General features: G+C 45.1%; 1 protein-coding gene across 1 annotated transcript in view; it reads right to left on the reverse strand.

The window, feature by feature from the left end:
• Positions 1 to 2,594: 2,594 nt before the first annotated feature.
• Positions 2,595 to 20,645, reverse strand: part of LOC142257991 (glucosamine 6-phosphate N-acetyltransferase-like) — a 59,472-nt gene continuing 41,421 nt past the window's right edge. The window contains 4 exon segments of the mRNA XM_075330355.1: positions 2,595 to 4,336; positions 4,339 to 4,414; positions 8,939 to 9,000; positions 9,166 to 9,293. Of these exon segments, the coding sequence (XP_075186470.1) occupies positions 4,259 to 4,336; positions 4,339 to 4,414; positions 8,939 to 9,000; positions 9,166 to 9,293 (344 nt within the window). The 3' untranslated portion in view covers positions 2,595 to 4,258.

Here is a 20,645-nt window from a genome sequence, read left to right on the forward strand (position 1 = left end):
AAACGCAAAATTGTCTGGGATAATTAGCGTATTCCATGTTGCGTTTGGAGACCCCCTGAGGTGCCGAAACAGTGGAGCTCCCCCACATGTGACCCCATTTTGGAAACTAGACCCCCATGGCATAGAAAAAAAAACCAGCGGAAGATGGGGGGGGTGGGGCGGCAGATGGGGCGGCAGCAGATGGGGGGGCAGCGGCATTTAAAGGGAGCATCTGTGATTGTGAGACGGCGGCTGGGATAGGGTGGGGGCGGATGGGAGAGGGCGCAGTGGATGCAGGAGCAGCAGCGGATGGGGGGAGGGAGCGGGTGGGGGGGATGGGTGGGAAGGGGAGTGGGAGGTGAGATTGGGGATAGTTACCCTACAGGATGGATCTAGGCAGCTGGATCACAGGAGATGAAGGAGGCAGCAGATTGGGGAGGGTGAGAGGTGGGGGAGGGAGCACAGCGCAGATCACGGAGGAGACAGGTGAGCAGAGCACAGATCACAGAGGAGACAGGTGAGCAGAGCACAGATCACGGGGGTGACAGGTGAGGGAGCGCAGATCACGGGGGTGAGAGGTGGAGGGAGAGTGGACAGCACATCACGGCGGTGACAGGGGAGGGAGCGCACATCACGGCGGTGACAGGGGAGGGAGCGCACATCACGGCGGTGACAGGGGAGGGAGCGCACATCACGGCGGTGACAGGGGAGGGAGCGCACATCACGGCGGTGACAGGGGAGGGAGCGCACATCACGGCGGTGACAGGGGAGGGAGCGCACATCACGGCGGTGACAGGGGAGGGAGCGCACATCACGGCGGTGACAGGGGAGGGAGCGCACATCACGGCGGTGACAGGGGAGGGAGCGCACATCACGGCGGTGACAGGGGAGGGAGCGCACATCACGGCGGTGACAGGGGAGGGAGCGCACATCACGGCGGTGACAGGGGAGGGAGCGCACATCACGGCGGTGACAGGGGAGGGAGCGCACATCACGGCGGTGACAGGGGAGGGAGCGCACATCACGGCGGTGACAGGGGAGGGAGCGCACATCACGGCGGTGACAGGGGAGGGAGCGCACATCACGGCGGTGACAGGGGAGGGAGCGCACATCACGGCGGTGACAGGGGAGGGAGCGCACATCACGGCGGTGACAGGGGAGGGGGCGGGTAGCTGACCACGGGGGTGAGAGGTGGGGGGGCGAGCAGCACATCACGGAGGTGGGGGGAGCGAGCAGCACATCACGGAGGGGAGGGGGCGAGCAGCACATCACGGAGGGGAGGGGGCGAGCAGCACATCACGGAGGGGAGGGGGCGAGCAGCACATCACGGAGGGGAGGGGGCGAGCAGCACATCACGGAGGGGAGGGGGCGAGCAGCACATCACGGAGGGGAGGGGGCGAGCAGCACATCACGGAGGGGAGGGGGCGAGCAGCACATCACGGAGGGGAGGGGGCGAGCAGCACATCACGGAGGGGAGGGGGCGAGCAGCACATCACGGAGGGGAGGGGGCGAGCAGCACATCACGGAGGGGAGGGGGCGAGCAGCACATCACGGAGGGGAGGGGGCGAGCAGCACATCACGGAGGGGAGGGGGCGAGCAGCACATCACGGAGGGGAGGGGGCGAGCAGCACATCACGGAGGGGAGGGGGCGAGCAGCACATCACGGAGGGGAGGGGGCGAGCAGCACATCACGGAGGGGAGGGGGCGAGCAGCACATCACGGAGGGGAGGGGGCGAGCAGCAGATCGGAGGGAGCGGTGGCACTATGACAGATGGAGGAGGACAGGGTGCACGATCCCTGTCCTCCTCCATCTGTCATAGTGCCACCGCTCCCTCCGATCTGCTGCACGGAGGTGAGGGGCCGGGCAGCAGATTGGGGGGAGCGGTGGCACTGTGGCAGATGGAGGGCGGCGGAGGCAGCGGATCGGGAGGTGTGGGGGTGAGGGTGCGGGCAGGAGATTGGGGAGACAGGTGGCAGATCGCGGAGGGCAGCGTCGGCGGCGGATCGGGACGCTTTTCGTACAGTGCAATGGCAGCGCGGCAACTTCCGGGTCCCATGCTCCGGTCTCATAACAGCATGGGACCGGAGCTTGTCGCCCTGCCATTGCACTGTATACACTCACTGTGCTCACTGTGCTGGCGTGCTGCAGGGACAAGTGAAGCTGATGGGGGCGGTCACCAGCAACAGGTCCACTGTGATTGGAGAAATCGGTCACAAGGCCGATCTCTCCAATCAGAGCATTGGAGCTGGGGGAGGGTGATCCAGTGAGGTCACCCAGCTCCAGCCAATGGCCAGTGCTACAGCTGCACTGGCCAGGGCTGGATTTCAATGTTTCAGTCATTTTAAATGGCTGGAACATTACAGTGGCTGTGATTGGTTGAGCGGCGTTCGTCAGCCAATCACAGCCTCCGTAGGTCCGGGGAGGAGGCACCACCCCTCCTAAGGTCAGGAACAGGTCCCCTCCTCCCCGAATCTGCGGTTTTTGTTAACATATTGCAGTCACCGGAGGCTCCGGTGCCGCGATTCCGCCATGACGGAAAGATCCGTCCTTGGTCGTTAAGGCCCAGGGCACAAGGACGGATCTTTCCGTCCATGGTCGTGAAGGGGTTAAAGAGCCAACAGGAAGTGGAACCATATTGTTAAAGAGGCAACAGGAAGTGGAACCATATTGTTAAAGAGGCAACAGGAAGTGGAACCATATTGTTAAAGAAGTAACAGGAAGTGGAACCATATTGTTAAAGAGGTAACAGGAAGTTGAACTATATTATTAAAGAGGCAACAGGAAGTGGAACCATATTGTTAAAGAGGTAACAGAAAATGGAACCATATTGTTTTTTACAGCTGTATGAACTTTTCAGCACCTGTAAGTGAGCCTGTGGCGTATGTGAGCACATTGATAACCGGTATGGCTGCACTTCCTGTTATAATATGGTCACCAGCACTGAGAGGGTGCGGGGGGAGGCAATCTCAAAGTAAAAAAAAAACCTTTGGCTGCTATTTAAACTTATTGTTTAGTAGTATGTGAGTAATTTAACATTATGGAAGGAAGGGGACTTAAAGGGACTGATCACCTATGACATTCTGTTTTCTTTGGGCACAGCAAAAACAGTCATGTAAAAAAATAAATAAAAAAATATCACTTTAATCCGGGTGGGTTGGGAATCTTGCTTCGTTTAGAACAGGACCCATAAGTCCAGCAATAATAAAAATACAAAACTTTGCCTACCACAATAAAAGGCAGCATCTGACAAGTGATATATAAAGGAATATTCCAGCCATAAACATTTATTGTCAATTCACTGGAATATTTCTTGAAGTTACTCTTAAAAGGACAGTGCACTCCAACACATACTTATAAAACAAAAACCAAACAAAGCAAATATTCGACATTTTGCATTAAATGTAACACGACTGTTTTCCTTTTTTTACGTGGATGCTGTTCTGGGTACAAAATAATATTTGCAATTCGAAATCATTAAAAATGTAGCACCGTTTGCCTTCTATAGCCTCCATGCTGCGCTGTCTATTGCAAGCTGCTTAATGAGTTAACGGAGAATCCCTCAGTGAGCTCCTTGTCATGTGGCATTTATAACTTCTCCTTCTTCTGAGCTCCTCTCCTTTCCTGCCAGAAAACAAAGCCTGTAAAAGCCAAACGGTGCAAAATTTTTAATGTGACCCAATTGCAAAAATTAGTTTAGACCCCAAAATACAATACAATACAAAAAAAATGCTCTAATGTTGGATAACCCCTTCAAGTGCAAGTCTAGATGTTAGGGAATATCTGATTAGTGTTATCCAATGTGTGGTGATGCTACAACCCTCATCATGTAGATGGGACACCCCCGTTTGGGGACAACTGGATAATATAAGACCTTTGTAACAGAGAAAAATAAGATTTTTCTGACAAAAACTGACGCAATCCCAAAAAATTATCAATTCCGACAGATATCACAAAATACACGAGTTCAGGTCAAAGTTTTCACAATTCAGGAACCATAAATTTCTTTTTAAAATCTTAACGAAACGTTAGAAGAAACCGGTGAAGATTCCCGAATTGTGAAAACTCTTCACCCGACCCCCGGACCATCTTTTTACATAAAATATAAAATTCCATTATAATAGGAAAATCCTTTTTTGTTTTGTACAATGTAAAAGAAATCTTATTATTTACAGGTTTTCTTACAAGACCCGCTTCCCCTGAGCCGGTTTCTTCCGTCGGTCGCTTTGGCAAGTTTATTTATTATTATTTTTATTTATTTTTTTTAATTTCCGGTTGTCGTTAATCAAAGAATCGACACTGCATGTAGGTTTCATCCGAGGCCGTGTAACCAAACTTCTCGTAGAAGGCCACGTTCTTGCGTTCTTGGGCTTGCACTCCAGCGTGACCTTGTAACAGTCGAGCTTTTTACTTAGAAGAGTAAGAACCGACAACAGCCTGGAGAAAAGGAGAAAATATAGAAGAAATATTAGAAAGATAAAGTCTAAATACAGCACATGGGGCAAATAGGAAAAAAGGGAACAGCATTTATCTTAAAGAATAACGGTTTATTTTTCAGTATCAATAGAACATGTGAAAATAAACCTTGTAATATACAGTCATATGAAAAAGTTTGGGCACCCCTATTAATGTTAACCTTTTTTCTTTATAACAATTTGGGTTTTTGCAGCAGCTATTTCAGTTTCATATATCTAATAACTGATGGACTGAGTAATATTTCTGGATTGAAATGAGGTTTATTGCAGTAACAGAAAATGTGCAATCCGCATTTAAACAAAATTTGACCGGTGCAAAAGTATGGGCACCTCAACATAAAAGTGACATTAATATTTTGTAGATCCTCCTTTTGTAAAAATCACAGCCTCTAGTCGCTTCCTGTAGCTTTTAATGAGTTCCTGGATCCTGGATGAAGGTAGATTTGACCATTCCTGTTTACAAAACAATTCCAGTTCAGTTAAGTTTGATGGTCGCCGAGCATTGACAGCCGCTTCACATCATCCCACAGATGTTCAATGATATTCTGGTCTGGGGACTGGGATGGCCATTCCAGAACATTGTAATTGCTCCTCTGCATGAATGCCTGAGTAGATTTGGAGCGGTGTTTTGGATTATTGTCTTGTTGAAATATCCATCCCCTGCGTAACTTCAACTTTGTCACTGATTCTTGCACATTATTGTCAAGAATCTGCTGATACTGAGTTGAATCCATGCGACCCTCAAATTTAACAAGATTCCCGGTGCCGGCATTGGCCCCAAAGCATGATGGAACCTCCACCAAATTTTACCATGGGTAGCAAGTGCTTTTCTTGGAATGCCGTGTTTTTTTGCCTCCATGCATAACGCCTTTTTGTATGACCAAACAACTCAATCTTTGTTTCATCAGTCCACAGGACCTTCTTCCAAAATGTAACTGGCTTGTCCAAATGTGCTTTTGCATACCTCAGGCGACTCTGTTTGTAGCGTGCTTGCAGGAACGGTTTCTTTCGCATCACTCTCCCATACAGCTTCTCCTTGTGCAACGTGCGCTCTATTGTTGACCGATGCACATTGACACCATCTGCAGCAAGATGATGCTGCAGGTCTTTGGAGGTGGTCTGTGGATTGTCCTTGACTGTTCTCACTATTCTTCTTCTCTGCCTTTCTGATATTGTTCTTGGCCTGCCACTTCTGGGCTTAACAAGAACTGTACCTGTGTTCTTCCATTTCCTTACTATGTTCCTCACAGTGGAAACTGACAGTTTAAATCTCTGAGACAACTTTTTGTATCCTGCCCCTGAACAACTATGTTGAATGATCTTTGTTTTCAGATCATTTGAGAGTTGTTTTGAGGAGCCCATGATGCCACTCTTCATAGGAGAACAACTTCCAAGTGGCCACCTTAAATACCTTTTCCCATGATTGGATACACCTGCCTATGAAATTCAAAGCTCAATGAGGTTACAAAACCAATTTAGTGCTTTAGTAAGTCAGTAAAAAGTAGTTAGGAGTGTTCAAATCAAGAATTTGATAAGGGTGCCCATACTTTTGCACCGGTCAAATTTTGTTTAAATGCGGATTGCACATTTTCTGTTAGTACAATAAACCTCATTTCAATTCAGAAATATTACTTAGTCCATCAGTTATTAGATATATGAAACTGAAATAGCTGTTGCAAAAACCCAAATTGTTATAAAGAAAAAAGGTTAACATTAATAGGGGTGCCCAAACGTTTTCATATGACTGTATCTTCTCAGGGAAATCTGCTTTCTACTTCTCCTCGATTGGTTTTTCCTTTTTCAAAATTTTAAATTCACGGGTAAAAATTAACTTCAATGTTCCCATTACTGAGATAAAAGATGACAGTTGGTGCTTATAAGGTTCTACACAGAACGGTAACTGTCATTTCAGAAGAAATTGCTGCCTCCAGCTCCTCCCTCCATAGAACTTCAAGAGCACCAACTGTCAGCTCCTATCTCTGTAATAGGAATGATTGTCTTCACTGAAGACGGATTTTAAAAGTTTTACCCAAGAATTGAGAGTGAAAGAAGCAGAGTTCTCAGATAAGATACATTCCAAAATGGTTTATTGTTATATGTGCTGTTAATTCATGAAATAAACATTAAAACAATGGTTACTCTTCAAAGTGACCTAATACCCTTGGTAGTAAAATGGGACTATACACTTTTCCTAATGGCCAAAGTTTGCCTCCCCTGCTCAGATCAGCGGATACCAGGTACCAAACATGAGAAATGTGTCCCAGGGTGAAGTGTCATTTCATAGGTACCCCGTTTCCCCAAAAGTAAGACCTACCCTGAAAATAAGCCCTAGCATGATTTTACAAGAGTTTAGGAGTAAGCTTGAAATGTAAGCCCTATTCCAAAAATAAGCCATAGTCAGGGCTGATGTTAGGCTATGTGCCCACGGGACAATGTACCCGCAGATATATCCGCAGCTACGTCCGCTGGTTTCCCGCAGCTGATCCCCGGAATCCGCAGCTATCCATTGCTGCGGGATTCCAGCGAAATATCTGCGGTAAACCTGCGTACATTCGTGCAACTTATCTGCAGAATTCCCGGCCTCTATCTTTGTAGTAGAGGGCCGGGACATCCGCAGGCATTTCCGCAGGAATAATTGACATGCAGTTATGTGCGGCCGCAGGACATCTGCAGCATATTCCGCAGCTGCATATACCGCAGCATGGACACAGCACTCCCCATGTCCCATAGGATAACATGGGGAGTGTCTGTACTTGCTAAACCCAGCGGATTTATCTAGAAAATCCAGATAAATCCGCAGGTTTTTCACGGCAAAATCCACGGGTACAGAGTCCCATGGGCACATGCCCTTAGGGGGAGTCAAACTGAGCAATTTCTCAGAGACCCCAGCGTTTGTATTCCAAGGTTAAGATTGTTTAAGGACCTTTGGTGACGGATGGATAGAAGGATGGATGGATAGAGGGAGGGAGGGATAGAGGGAGCGAGGGATGGATGGATAAAGGGATGGATAGAGGGATAGAGGGATGGATAGATGGATAGAGGGATGGATGGATGGATATAGAGACAGATGGATGGATGGATAGAGAAAGGGATGCATGGATAGATAGAGGGATGGATGGATGGATGGATGGATGAATAGAGGGATAGATAGATGGATGGATGGATAGAGGGATGGTTGGATGGATAGAGGGATGGATGGATGGATGGATGGATAGAGATAGGGAGGGATGGATGGATAGAGACAGGGAGGGATGGATGGATAGAGACAGGGAGGGATGGATGGATAGAGAAAGGGATAGATGGATAGAGGCATGGATGGATTGATGGATGGATTGATGGATGGATGGATGGAGGAAGGGATGGATAGAAGGAGGGATGAATGGATAGAGGGAGGGAGGAATGGATAGAGACAGGGAGGGATGAATGGATAGAGGGAGGGAGGGATGGATAGAGAGAGGGAGGGATGGATAGAAAGAGGGAGGGATGGATAGAGGGAGGGATGGATAGAAAGAGGGAGGGATGGATAGAGGCAGGGAGGGATGGATAGAGGCAGGGAGGGATGGATAGAGACAGGGAGGGAGGGATGAATGGATAGAGGGAGGGAGGGATGGATAGAGAGAGGGAGGGATGGATAGAAAGAGGGAGGGATGGATAGAAAGAGGGAGGGATGGATAGAAAGAGGGAGGGATGGATAGAAAGAGGGAGGGATGGATAGAAAGAGGGAGGGATGGATAGAGGGAGGGATGGATAGAAAGAGGGAGGGATGGATAGAGGGAGGGAGGGATGGATAGAGGGAGGGAGGGATGGATAGAGGCAGGGAGGGATGGATAGAGGCAGGGAGGGATGGATAGAGGGAGGGATGGATAGAAAGAGGGAGGGATGGATAGAGGCAGGGAGGGATGGATAGAAGGAGGGATGAATGAATGGATTCAGGTGTTACACTTGGGGTTTGGAGAGTTATCTCGATGTTCCAGATTTTGAAGAAAAACTCGGTAGTTTCCATGCAAAACAGTTAAACCCAGGGAATGTCGGACAATCTCCAATCAGAGCTGCCAATGTTACGCTATATAGTGGCCCGCTGCAAAGTTCAAGAGAAGATGCTCTGGGGTTGTTTTATTAACAGAATGCGATTAATAAAACTGACGGGACAGAATAGCCGAGCGGTCGTTTTAAAAAGGGATAGTCCCAGCTCATCGGGTATAGCACCAACATACGCCATCACCTAATGACCTAATAACTGGGTTTCACCTCTGAAATCATCACTGAACTGAAGGGGCTGGCAGAGCGTAACCCCCCAAAAAGAGCAGGTAGCCGGGGTGCTGCTCTGCAGGAATAAAGCATCTAGGAGGATTCGGCATCAAAGCAGCCCTTCTCAGGATCTCTGGGGGATGGGGGTCTCACACGATGGACCCCACCCATTAAATAATGATGTCGGGCTCTGCGCCATGTTCCTGTTATTTACTATGACTAATATTTCATCACTTACAGTTTTCCGAGCTGTTTTCCCCGGCACTCGTCACTGACGACCACCTCTTCTATCCGACCTCGCTGCAGGGAGAAACACAGATCAGCAAAACCGCTCCGCCATCAGGTGACATTACAGACACGCAAAGAACATTCCTTTTTTTTTGGGAAAGCGTTATTAAAATAGTAATAATAAAAAAAAATAATAATGTAATAAAAATTGAAAAAAAAATAAACCTTCTCGCTTACCTTGGCGCAGCCGTGTATAAACTTATTTTCTATGATTAATGTGGCCGTGGCTACAATCTGCCCGAGGTTCAGATCTTCCACGACAACCACAAAGTAATTCTCCGTTTTCTTCAGGTGTTTAAAGTTCTCTGAAAAAAGGAAAGATTATAATAAATAAGACGGGATTTAAAATTGGTCAGTAATTAAATGGTTTCCAATTCAGAGAGAGAGAAAAAAAGAGAGGAAGTAAGAGAAACAAAGAAAAAAAAAAAAAGGGGGAGGAGTAAAAAAAGAGAAGAGGAAAAAAAAGAAAAAGAGGAGGGCAATAAAAAGAAGAGGGGAAAAAAAGAGGAGAAGAAAAAAGGGGGGGGGAAGAGAGGAGGGGGAAAAAAAGAGGAGGGGGAAAAAAAGAAAGAGGAGGGGGGGGGAAAGAGAGGAGGGGGGAAAAAGAGAGGAGGGGGAAAAAAGAGAGGAGTGGGAAAAAAAGAGAGGAGTGGGAAAAAAAGAGAGGAGTGGGAAAAAAAGAGAGGAGTGGGAAAAAAAGAGAGGAGTGGGAAAAAAAGAGAGGAGTGGGAAAAAAAGAGAGGAGTGGGAAAAAAAGAGAGGAGTGGGAAAAAAAGAGAGGAGGGGGGAAAAAAGAAAGAGGAGGGGGGAAAAAAGAAAGAGGAGGGAGGAAAAAGAAAGAGGAGGGGGAAAAAGAAAGAGGAGGGGGAAAAAGAAAGAGGAAGGGGAAAAAGAGAGGAGGGGGAAAAAGAGGAGGGGGAAAAAGAGGAGGGGGAAAAAGAGGAGGGGGAAAAAGAGAGGAGGGGGAAAAAGAGAGGAGGGGGAAAAAGAGAGGAGGGGGAAAAAGAGAGGAGGGGGAAAAAGAGGAGGGGGAAAAAGAGGAGGGGGAAAAAGAGGAGGGGGGGTGTAAAATAGTGAGTTTATGGAGATTTGATTCATAAACTTGAATACATACATTCATATAATGTGTGTATTTCGCCCATGCCTTTAAGAGTGTCTTTGTAAGTTGGAAATACTAACCAAGGTTTGACATGGTAGAACCAAAGCCATCTGCCATTGTTCATCAAAGCTTTCAACGTAGTGCTATATTCTATTTGGAATTTGTGCTAAGATGTGAAATTAGCTTTGAGAATCTTCTTTCTGTTACACTAGGGTCAAGGGTCAGCGAGCTTCAAAAGGGTTCTATATATTTTACATTCTATGTCAAGTGGTTTAGTTTTACAAGTCTCCACTGCGCAAGACACTTATTTTGCAGAAAATATGAATCACGTGATATGACATAAGCTAGAACTAAAAAAGATAGTTAGTTCTTGTAACACCATGTAAAGAGATAAGGAGAATCAGGGGGTGGGGTTTGAATTATAAAAGCAGACCACACTTCAAAGGGTCAGAAGAAGAAGAAGGAAGAAGAAGAAGAGAAAGAGGTAGAATGGGAGCATTCGACCAGACGATCCACAGAGAGACGGCTTATCACAACATCACAGCTATGTAAGATAAATGAACTCTGTTTTTTTCTCTACTTACCTATCTACCTATCTATTAACTCAAGCCAAGACAGTAACTTTTCTGTAATGACTTTAACTTCAACTTTTACTGAATAAATCCATATATGTTTTTGCACCTATATTGCTCCAATCATTAATATACTGGCTTAGCATATGTCACGTCAAACCGTATTTTTAACATATTTGGCGAGCATCAGCCTGAATGATTGAGAGGCACAGCTGTTTTCTGTGCGGGGTGATTTTTTTCACACTGCCTTTTCTTGCGGTGGGACTTTTTTTCTCACGTCATTCCCTGCCCTTTGTCCGAGAAGGGGGGTCAGTGCAGTAAAATCTCTGTCCAAGTACTGCAGGCAAAGACATACACTGTGTCTACATCACGGAACCTTGAAGAGGTTTAATGTGATAAGCTGCACGGAGGTCGTATGTGTCAAAGCCTTGACGGACATCTGAGGACTTCCAATTCCAGGACGATCGATCCATAGACGATTGGAGCCATTCCAGGACAAGCATCACATATTGGTGAGAAATGGATTTAATTCATGATTATTCTAGTAACAGTCATGTAGAGTATACTTTTGACCAGACGCACACTGACGCACAGTTATGGTCAAATCTGTACCGGCAATGTGAACTTGAGAATGCTAAGTTAGATAAGAAGTTTTTTACTGTGAAACGGTTACAGAAAAAGATACAGAATGTATTGGGTATGGTATACACTTACAACTCCATGGTGGTTGGGGTACAGCCATATGCACACACCATCTGCATGGTGACTGATACACCCAATACAACAGACACATCCAATACAACAGATACACACATCACAGATGCAGAAACAACAGATTGTCCAAATTGTTCGATATTAGCAGAACATATCGAACATCTGGAAGATCAGTTGGAAACAAGAGCAGATTTAATATCAAAATTACGGAAAGATATTAAATATGTATCTGTTATTACAAGGCAGAACAAGACAGATGCTTCCCAGTCACATGCCTCAGGTTCCGACATACCGGACCGGCTGAATACAGCCGAGGACGAGAGTCTAAATGAGGAGGAACTTCGAAAAAAGAAGTTACATGATAAGGCAGCCCGTCTTAACATTAAAATCCATGACCAATTAATGAAAATCATTAAAGACATACCCAAATATGATGATAAAATGGACGCCTTTCATAATGCGGACATTTTTGAGTCACATTCAGATAAATATAATCTGACGAATGATCAGAGAAACAAGATATTTAGGGTATGGCTTCCCTCCCACATGGCAAAAAGGTTACAAGCAACACCTAGGCCAAACGAACACTATGACCTGATCCATGACACAAAGGAAGATAGGCTGAGACAGTTAATTCTCTTTACCACAGGAGAGTCTACCCCAACAGTCGAATTGTTAGAAAACCTTAAGACACACATACAGGAGGATCCATTTGTCTTTTTAGTGAAATTCGAACAAGGGTATAGATTAATAATGGAAATCGGACCTGATCAAGAACAGACTTCCATGGTCAAGGCCTTTGTTAAAAAGTTTAAATATTTGGACCCTGCTTCATTCGAAATAGCTTCTAGGATGGAAAATTTACAAGAGGCCACGTCATTTATTGATAGAATACGTAGAAGAATGAAGCAAAATCAGGTAAAGTCAAAAATAGCCATGATAGAGGGGACCACTGACACATTAGTATCCCAGGAAAAACAGATCAAACACAAAAAACCGGTGTTGAATTCTAAAAACAAGAATTCGGGGGGGGGGGGTAACAGAAAGAGCAATATCCACTGCTTTTTCTGTGGCCTACCCGGACATCTGAAGTGGGAATGCAAGAAATTCCTGAGGGCGGGAGCTGAGGGAAGGCTGGGTAAAGAAAATGGACTGATGCCAAACACATCCAGTGCACCTCCCCTATCTTCAGCACCTCCACCTTCATATGCACCCACTCATACTGACAACAGAAATAACCAATCACCATATGCACCTCTTACCAGACAAATAAGGGAAATGACCATACAGGGATTGGATGGAAGGAGCAAGACACCTGCTGCTCTTCTCCCTTCTCCATCCTCCTGACTAGCAAAGCCGGTGCCCAGGCTCCACCCACTGGAATTTGTCACTCGAGTTTCAATGGATAGCTGTGGTCGACCATTTTTAAAGGTAAATCTTGAAGGTCAGGAAGTAACATTTCTCCTTGATACAGGTGCGCAATTGAGTGTCACAAATGTTGATTTATATTTAAAGCCAGATTCCCCTGTATGTACAATTGTTGGTTTCAGTGGTAAAAATGGAACAAAGGTGACATTAGCACAGGATGTTTCTTTGGAAATACCTGGTTTTTTGAAAACGAAAATGGATATTTGGTGTTGTCAGGATACTGAGAATATAATTGGCACTGATTTTATGGAAAAGCATGGCTGGATTATTGATTTGGGTAACAAAACAGTTTGGAAAGATTCTAACGGTTGTAAGGCGGTAGTTATTGATCCAAATGAATATAGTCATGTCGGGACCATTTGTTTGACCGATGTAGTGTCAGCAGATCATTTGTGGCCTGAAACTGGTGGTGATGAAGTATTGACTGAGATAGTACAGCGGTTTCCTTCTTTATGGGCTCAGTACAGGAATGAGGTTGGAACGATGAAGGATGTTGTTGTTAAAATTGAAGGCCGAGATCCGCCTCCACAGCGTCAGTATAAGTTGCCTCCGGAGTCAGTGGCTCCGATGTCCAAAATTATTCAGGAATTGTTGGCTCAAGGTGTGATACGTAAGGCAAATTCTGTTTGTAACAATCCATTGTGGTGTGTTCTGAAAAGCGATGGTAGTTATCGGATGTTATTGGACTTGAGGATGTTCAATAAGTATACTCCCAATGTTGCACCGATTGTAGCTGATACACGTGACATGATGTCGAGATTGGATGCAAAGGCAAAGTATTTCTCAGTATTGGATATCAGTAATGGTTTTTTCAGTATACCGATTGAGAAAAGTTGTCAATATAGGTTTGCATTCAACCACCTGGATCAACAATACGTATGTTGTAGGCTTCCTCAAGGCGCTAGTATGTCGCCAAGCATTTTTCATCAGGCGCTAGCAAACGTTTTGTCGAAATTTTCTCGTCCAGAATGTTTATTGGGGAAATCAGACATGGAAAAAGACTTAGGCATCTTAGTGAATAAGAATCTAAATTGGAGTGCCCAGTGTCAGGCAGCAGCCACCAAAGCAAATAGGGTGATGGGATGCATTAGAAGAGGTCTGGGGGCACGAGATGAAAACATCATTCTCCCTCTGTACAAATCACTAGTCAGACCACACTTGGAGTATTGTGTGCAATTTTGGGCGCCGGTGCTGAAGAAAGGCATTACTGAACTTGAAAGGGTTCAGAGGCGGGCTACTAAAATAATAAATGGAATGGGTGCATTACAATACACGGAAAGGTTATCAAAATTAGGTCTATTTACTCTAGAAAAGAGAAGACTTAGGGGAGACCTAATAAATATGTACAAATATATCAGAGGGCCATATAGAGATCTCTCCCATGATCTGTTTGTACCAAGGACTATGACAAGAACAAGGGGGCATTCTTTTCGATTGGAGGAAAGAAAATTCCTACATCAGCATAGAAGAGGGTTCTTCACGGTAAGAGCAGTGAGGCTCTGGAACTCTCTTCCTGAGGAAGTGGTGATGGCCAACTCAATGAATGAATTTAAGAGAGGAATGGATGCATTTCTTGTTAGCAAAAGTATAGAAGGTTATAAATAGCATAATCTTACAGGTAGATAGAAGAGCGACCAAGATTATTAGAGAAATGGGTGGGCTGCAATACCAAGACAGGTTATTAAACTTGGGGTTAGTTAGTTAGGAAAAACAAAGGCTTAGGGGGATCTAATCACAATGTATAAATATATGCGGGGACAGTACAGAGACCTTTCCAAAGATCTCTTTACACCTAGGCCTGCGACTGGAACACGGGGGCATCCGCTACGTCTTGAGGAAAGAATGTTTAATCATAATCACAGATGAGGATTCTTTACTGTACGAGCAGTGAGACTATGGAGCTCTCTGCCGTATGATGTTGTATTGAGGGATTCACAAGTAAAATTTAAGCAGAGCCTGATCGCATTAATTGAAAAATATAATATTACCAGTTATGTATATTGGATTTTATGACAGGGTGTTGATCCAGGGAACTAGTCTGATTGCCGTATGTGGAGTCAGGAAGGAATTTTTTTCCCCATTGGAGCTTATTTGACACATTGGGGTTTTTTTGCCTTCCTCTGGATCAACATGTTAGGCTACGGGTTGAACTAGATGGACTTAGAGTCTCCCTTCAACCTTAAAAACTATGAAACTATGAAACTATTGCAATATGTGGACGATATCTTGTTGAGTACAGAGAACAAGGAGTTGCACGTGACTCTACTTGCAGAATTGTTTGAGCTGCTGCATGATGCAGGATTGAAACTGAATACCAAAAAGGTCAAGCTGATGCAGACTGAGGTCAGGTTTTTAGGAGTTCTGCTAAATCCAGGTAAAAGGCGACCCCTACAGGACAGAATTGAGGCAATTGCATCCCTTCCAATTCCAACAACACACAAGGCACTAAGACATTTTCTAGGACTTGTAAATTACTCAAGGGATTTCATTGAAAATTTTGCTGACAAAGCCAGACCTTTGTATGATCTTTTAAAAGGTGATAATGATTATTATTTTGGTCCCTGGGGTGTCGAACAGGAAAAAGCCTTCACACAATTGAAACATGATCTACAACACGCACCTGCGTTAAGTATGGTGGAAAAGAACGCACCTTTTGCGCTTCAAGCACACACTTCAGAGACAAGTATCTCTGTGGTTTTGCTGCAGCTGCAAGGGAGGGAATGGAGAATCTTGGGTTACTTCTCTAAGCTTCTCTCACCTGTTGAGAGGGGGTTTGAGGTGTGCGCAAGACACCTGGTGGGAGTGTATTTTGCGATAAAAATCACTCAACACATCATCGGGTTCCAAAAGGTTATTCTCCAAACGCCACATTCCACACTGAAACTTCTCTTTGAGAAAAATATCCCAGGTGTGTCACATCAGAGATTTGCCCATTGGTTGCTCTCATTGTCTCCAAATCAAATTGAGGTAGATTATAAGGCCAAATATGTTCTTCCTCAATTGATGCAGTATGAAGGACAAACCCATGATTGCCTACAAACGTTCCATGAACCAAGTCCATCTCTATTCAGACGACAGTCGGAAGACGCAGATGAACCTGTGTTTGTAGACGGTTCTAGATTTTTTCTGGAAGGACACTTTCACACAGGATATGGAATTTTCTATTCCAAGCGAGGACAAGTGGTAAAACACAAGTTACCGAGTCATTTCTCAGCTCAAAGGGCAGAGATAGAAGCGGTAAGGCTATGTGCACACGGTGCGTTTTTCGCGGCGTTTTTGCGCGTTTTTCGGGTGCGTTTTTGGCCTCAAAACTGCATGACTTTGCTTCCCCAGCAAAGTCTATGAGTTTTCATTTTTGCTGTCCCCACACAGCGTTTTTTTTTCAGCTGCGTTTTTGTGGTGACCACAAAAACGCAGCATGTCAATTATTCCCGCGTTTTTCACTGCGCTTTTCATCCATTGAGTTCAATGGGATGTTGAAAGACGCAATGAGAAACGCAAATAGCTGCGTTTTGGTGCGTTTCTAAGACCAAAAACGCAGCTATAAGCGCAGGAGGTGGGTAGTAAAGTGACGTGTACAGGAAGAGGATTCCTTCTGTCAGTATAGACAGAAGCATGAATCCTCCCGGTACCGTCACCGCCGCTTCCACCTCCCGTCCTGTGCATGTATGCTGCCGTGCGACGCCATGTACAGGCAGGAGGTGGAAGCGGCTGCGAAAACAAAAGTTAACAGTAGAATAAAAAAAAAAAAAGTTATACTCACCTGTCTGCAGCCTCGCGGTGCCATGCCCGCTCCCAGCTCCTGTCACGGTATCGCCGCTCCCGCTCCGGCTGTGTGCAGTCTCCCCGGGGCAGGACCTTGCTTGCAGGACCTGGCGATGGATCACCTGATGCAGTCACCTGACGCATCAGCTGATCGAGTCTCGGGCTGACGCGGGCGCCCGGCCGGTATCAGCGGATGCGTCAGGAGACTTCATCCCTGATTACCGGCAGTTGCTGCAGCGATCGGACAGGATCAGACTCCCGCCCCATCGCTCCGGGAGCTGCCGGTAATTCAGCACATAAGTGAGTATTATTTTTTTTTTTTTTTCTACTGATGCATCAGCTGATTGTATAATCGGCTTTTATACAATCAGCTGCTGTGTCATGTGATTCACATCCTTTAACCTAACACATCATCTGATCGGTATGCCTTCCAGCAAACCGATCAGATGATATTGGATCCTGATTGGACGGCGCGGGACCCTAACCCAGGATTACTGCGGAGGGGGGTTTATTTCAATAAAGATGGAGTCACTAATTGTGTTGTGTTTTCTTTCTAATAAAAATATTTTTCTGTGTTGTGTTTTTTTTTTATCTTTACTAGAAATTCATGGTGGCCATGTCTAATATTGGCGTGACACCATGAATTTCGGGCTTAGGGCTAGCTGATAATATACAGCTAGCCCTAACTCCATTATTACCTGGCTAGCCACCCGGCATCAGGGCAGCCGGAAGAGTTGGATACAGCGCCAGAAGATGGCGCTTCTATGAAAGCGCCATTTTCTGGGGTGGCTGCGGGACTGCAATTCACAGCGGGGGTGCCCAGAAAGCATGGGCACCCTGCACTGTGGATTCCAATCCCCAGCTGCCTAGTTGTACCCGGCTGGACTCAAAAATGGGGCGAAGCCCACGTCATTTTTTTTTTAAAATTATTTCATGAAATTCATGAAATAATTTAAAAAAAAAAGGGCTTCCCTATATTTTTGGTTCCCAGCCGGGTACAAATAGGCAGCTGGGGGTTGGGGGCAGCCCGTACCTGCCTGCTGTACCCGGCTAGCATACAAAAATATGGCGAAGCCCACGTCATTTTTTTTTTTGGGGGGGGCAAAGAAATCCTGCATACAGTCCTGGAAGGAGGATGCTGAGCCTTGTAGTTCGACAGCTGCTGTCTGCTCTCCTGCATACACTATTGGATGGAGGATGCTGAGCCTTGTAGTTCGACAGCTGCTGTCTGCTGTCCTGCATACACTATTGGATCGAGGATGCTGAGCCTTGTAGTTCTGCAGCTGTCTGCTCTTCTGCATACACTAGTGGAGAATGAAGAACACATTGAAGAAGGAAATGACATCAGACCTTTTTTTTTTTTGTTCACTGATAAAAAACGCATAAGGACGCAGTGAGCAAAAACGCAGCAAAACGCAGCAAAAAAACGCACCAAATCGCGGCAAAACGCGTGCGTTTTTTGCCGCGTTTTTTCGACGCAGGTGCGTTTTTGTGCGTTTTTAGCGGCCAAAAACGCACAAAAACGCAGCGTCAAAAAAACGCAGCGTGTGCACATAGCCTAAGAATGGTCCTACAGCTGAATGAAGCTGATGATCAAACTCCAATGGTAATCTACAGTGATAGCTCCTATGTTGTCAGATCCCTAACTGATTATCTGCCTGTTTGGGAAAGGAGAGGCTACGTGGATTCCTCCAACAAAGCCTTGGTGCACCGCGAAACTCTAGAATCAATTTTTGAGATGGCATCTAGGGCCCCAAATAGATTTGCTATAGTGAAAGTCGCTGCACATCAAAGATCTGATGATGAGTTATCTGTAGGAAATGCAACCGCAGATGCTCTAGCCAAAGAAGCTGCCCTGACAGGAGAGGAAGTGTTTGACTCTGAACCTTCTGAGAATTCAGCTGTTCAAAGAGCAGACACGTACATACCTTCATTTGCAGAAGAACAGAGAAAAGATCCTTCTCTTGTTACTTCTCAGGATGATCCAAAGCCTCCTTTTATCTGTGAAAATGGGGTTTTGTGTCACAATTCAAATGGAGAATTGCGTCCCGTTGTACCAAAACATCTACAGGTAGAATTCACTCGATACAACCATGAGAGTTTAGGTCACTTGGGACAACAGAAATTGTTAGTCATTCTCAAGGAGAAATTTTATTGGGAAAAAATGGACGAAACAGTTCAAAGTGTTGTACTATCATGTCTCATTTGTGCCCAAATAAATCCAAGACCTAAAGGACAGAAGCCACCACTTCTACGAATCGCACCTGCAGATGGTCCATGGTCTACACTGCAGATAGACTATATTGGTCCTTTACCCTCAGGTAAACATGGTCTCAGGTATGCATTGATTGTGGTAGATGTGTTCTCAAAATGGGTAGAAATATTACCTGTTAGGAAAGATGATGCTTTGTCCACAGCAAGGGAATTGGTACATGTCTTTTGCACTTGGGGGATCCCAAGGATGATTACCTCCGATCGAGGAAGCCATTTCACAGGTAAAATCATGCAAACTGCTTGTGCTATTCTAGGGGCACGACAGCAATTTCATGTCCCCTATCATCCACAATCTGCGGGAATTGTGGAAAGATTGAATAGAACTATCAAGTCCAGAATTGCAAAGATGCTTTTGGACAAAGGTAACACTTGGGTTGACAGAGTACCCTTCATACTCATGAGTATAAGAGGTTCAATCTCTTCTACAACTCAATTCACTCCATTTGAGTTGATGACGGGAAGAAAAATGCCATTGTGGTTTCCACATGAGCCATTTTTATCCACTCCACAAAAAGATGCTATCTCAAGGTCCCAATGGTTGAGATCGCTGCAGGAGAACCTGAAAGCGATTCTGCCATATGCGGCATCGAGAATGCAGAAAATGGAGCCACCCTATGAGTCCAAATTCAAGAAAGGTGCTCTAGTGATGATCAAAACCTTTCGCAAGAGTGGTCCATGGGAGTGTAATTGGGAAGGTCCTTTTGAAGTCCTTGAGACTATGGGACAAGTCATGATTCTTGTGCAACGAGTGTCAAATGTGGTAAAAAAGACCCGGAAAACACAAAAAGTGTGGGTTCACGTTGACCAGTGCAAAATATTTGTGACAAAATAATGATACTGCATTTCTTTCCAGGAAGAAATGGATTCCTATAAGAACTGGAATAAAGAACCTAAAGACTTTGAAGGAAAGATGACATCAAGCCTTCTGGAAAAAGAACATCTTCCCAAGCTCAAGACAAGCTTCTACGTGATGGGATCTACTTTCCTGCTGCTTTGCTTTATTTCCGTCATTGTCTACATGTTACATCAAGGAACAATCACCAATGATGTGAATGAGCGGACTAGAGAGATTCAACATTCACGAAGACCGAGAGGATCAGAGACACTGAACTTACTGACAGAGAACATCGCGGATGATTCTGTGGAGATAACAGGAAATATCTGCATGGGATATGGAACAAAATGTTGCATTGAATTACATTTCGTACATGACACAGACATAATATTACATGCTAGTGCAGGACCTAAAACTAGATTCACACAATTACAAGGAGAATATGTACACAATAATAAAACGGGTACATGGGAATGTTCTCCTACTGATGTACTATACTGGAACATAGAGATCAGAGGTGATGAACCTGCTGTATGGTCCGGTGATATTACAAATGACATGATTGCTAAGGGAAAGTTTGGAAGATCCAAAACAGAAATTTTGTTAAAAACTCAGGTTTTTGGGAAAATTCTGGATCCTTCTTTACTCTCCATTACAGAAGGAGATAAAGATTGGGTCAAAACATGGAATTTCCAGATAACACGGGAACCTGTACAAGTTCAGGTATCTGTAGTGTTTACCGTTACTAACACTATAGTTCCGGAAATAAGGGTTTCACCACAGACCGTACATAACAAAGAAAATACATTTCCTATAATGTTAAAATGTAACACAAGATTGAGATTGCCTTCTGAGTCTCTGATGACATGGACCAAGAATTCATCATTTTTGGGAAGTTTTTTTAAACAGTCCAACTAATGTCATTCACAGAGGTCAGATTGGTAATATCAGATGGATGGATGATAATTTC

The sequence above is a fragment of the Anomaloglossus baeobatrachus genome, chromosome 12 (assembly GCF_048569485.1).
Source record: "Anomaloglossus baeobatrachus isolate aAnoBae1 chromosome 12, aAnoBae1.hap1, whole genome shotgun sequence".
Lineage (NCBI taxonomy): Eukaryota > Metazoa > Chordata > Amphibia > Anura > Aromobatidae > Anomaloglossus > Anomaloglossus baeobatrachus.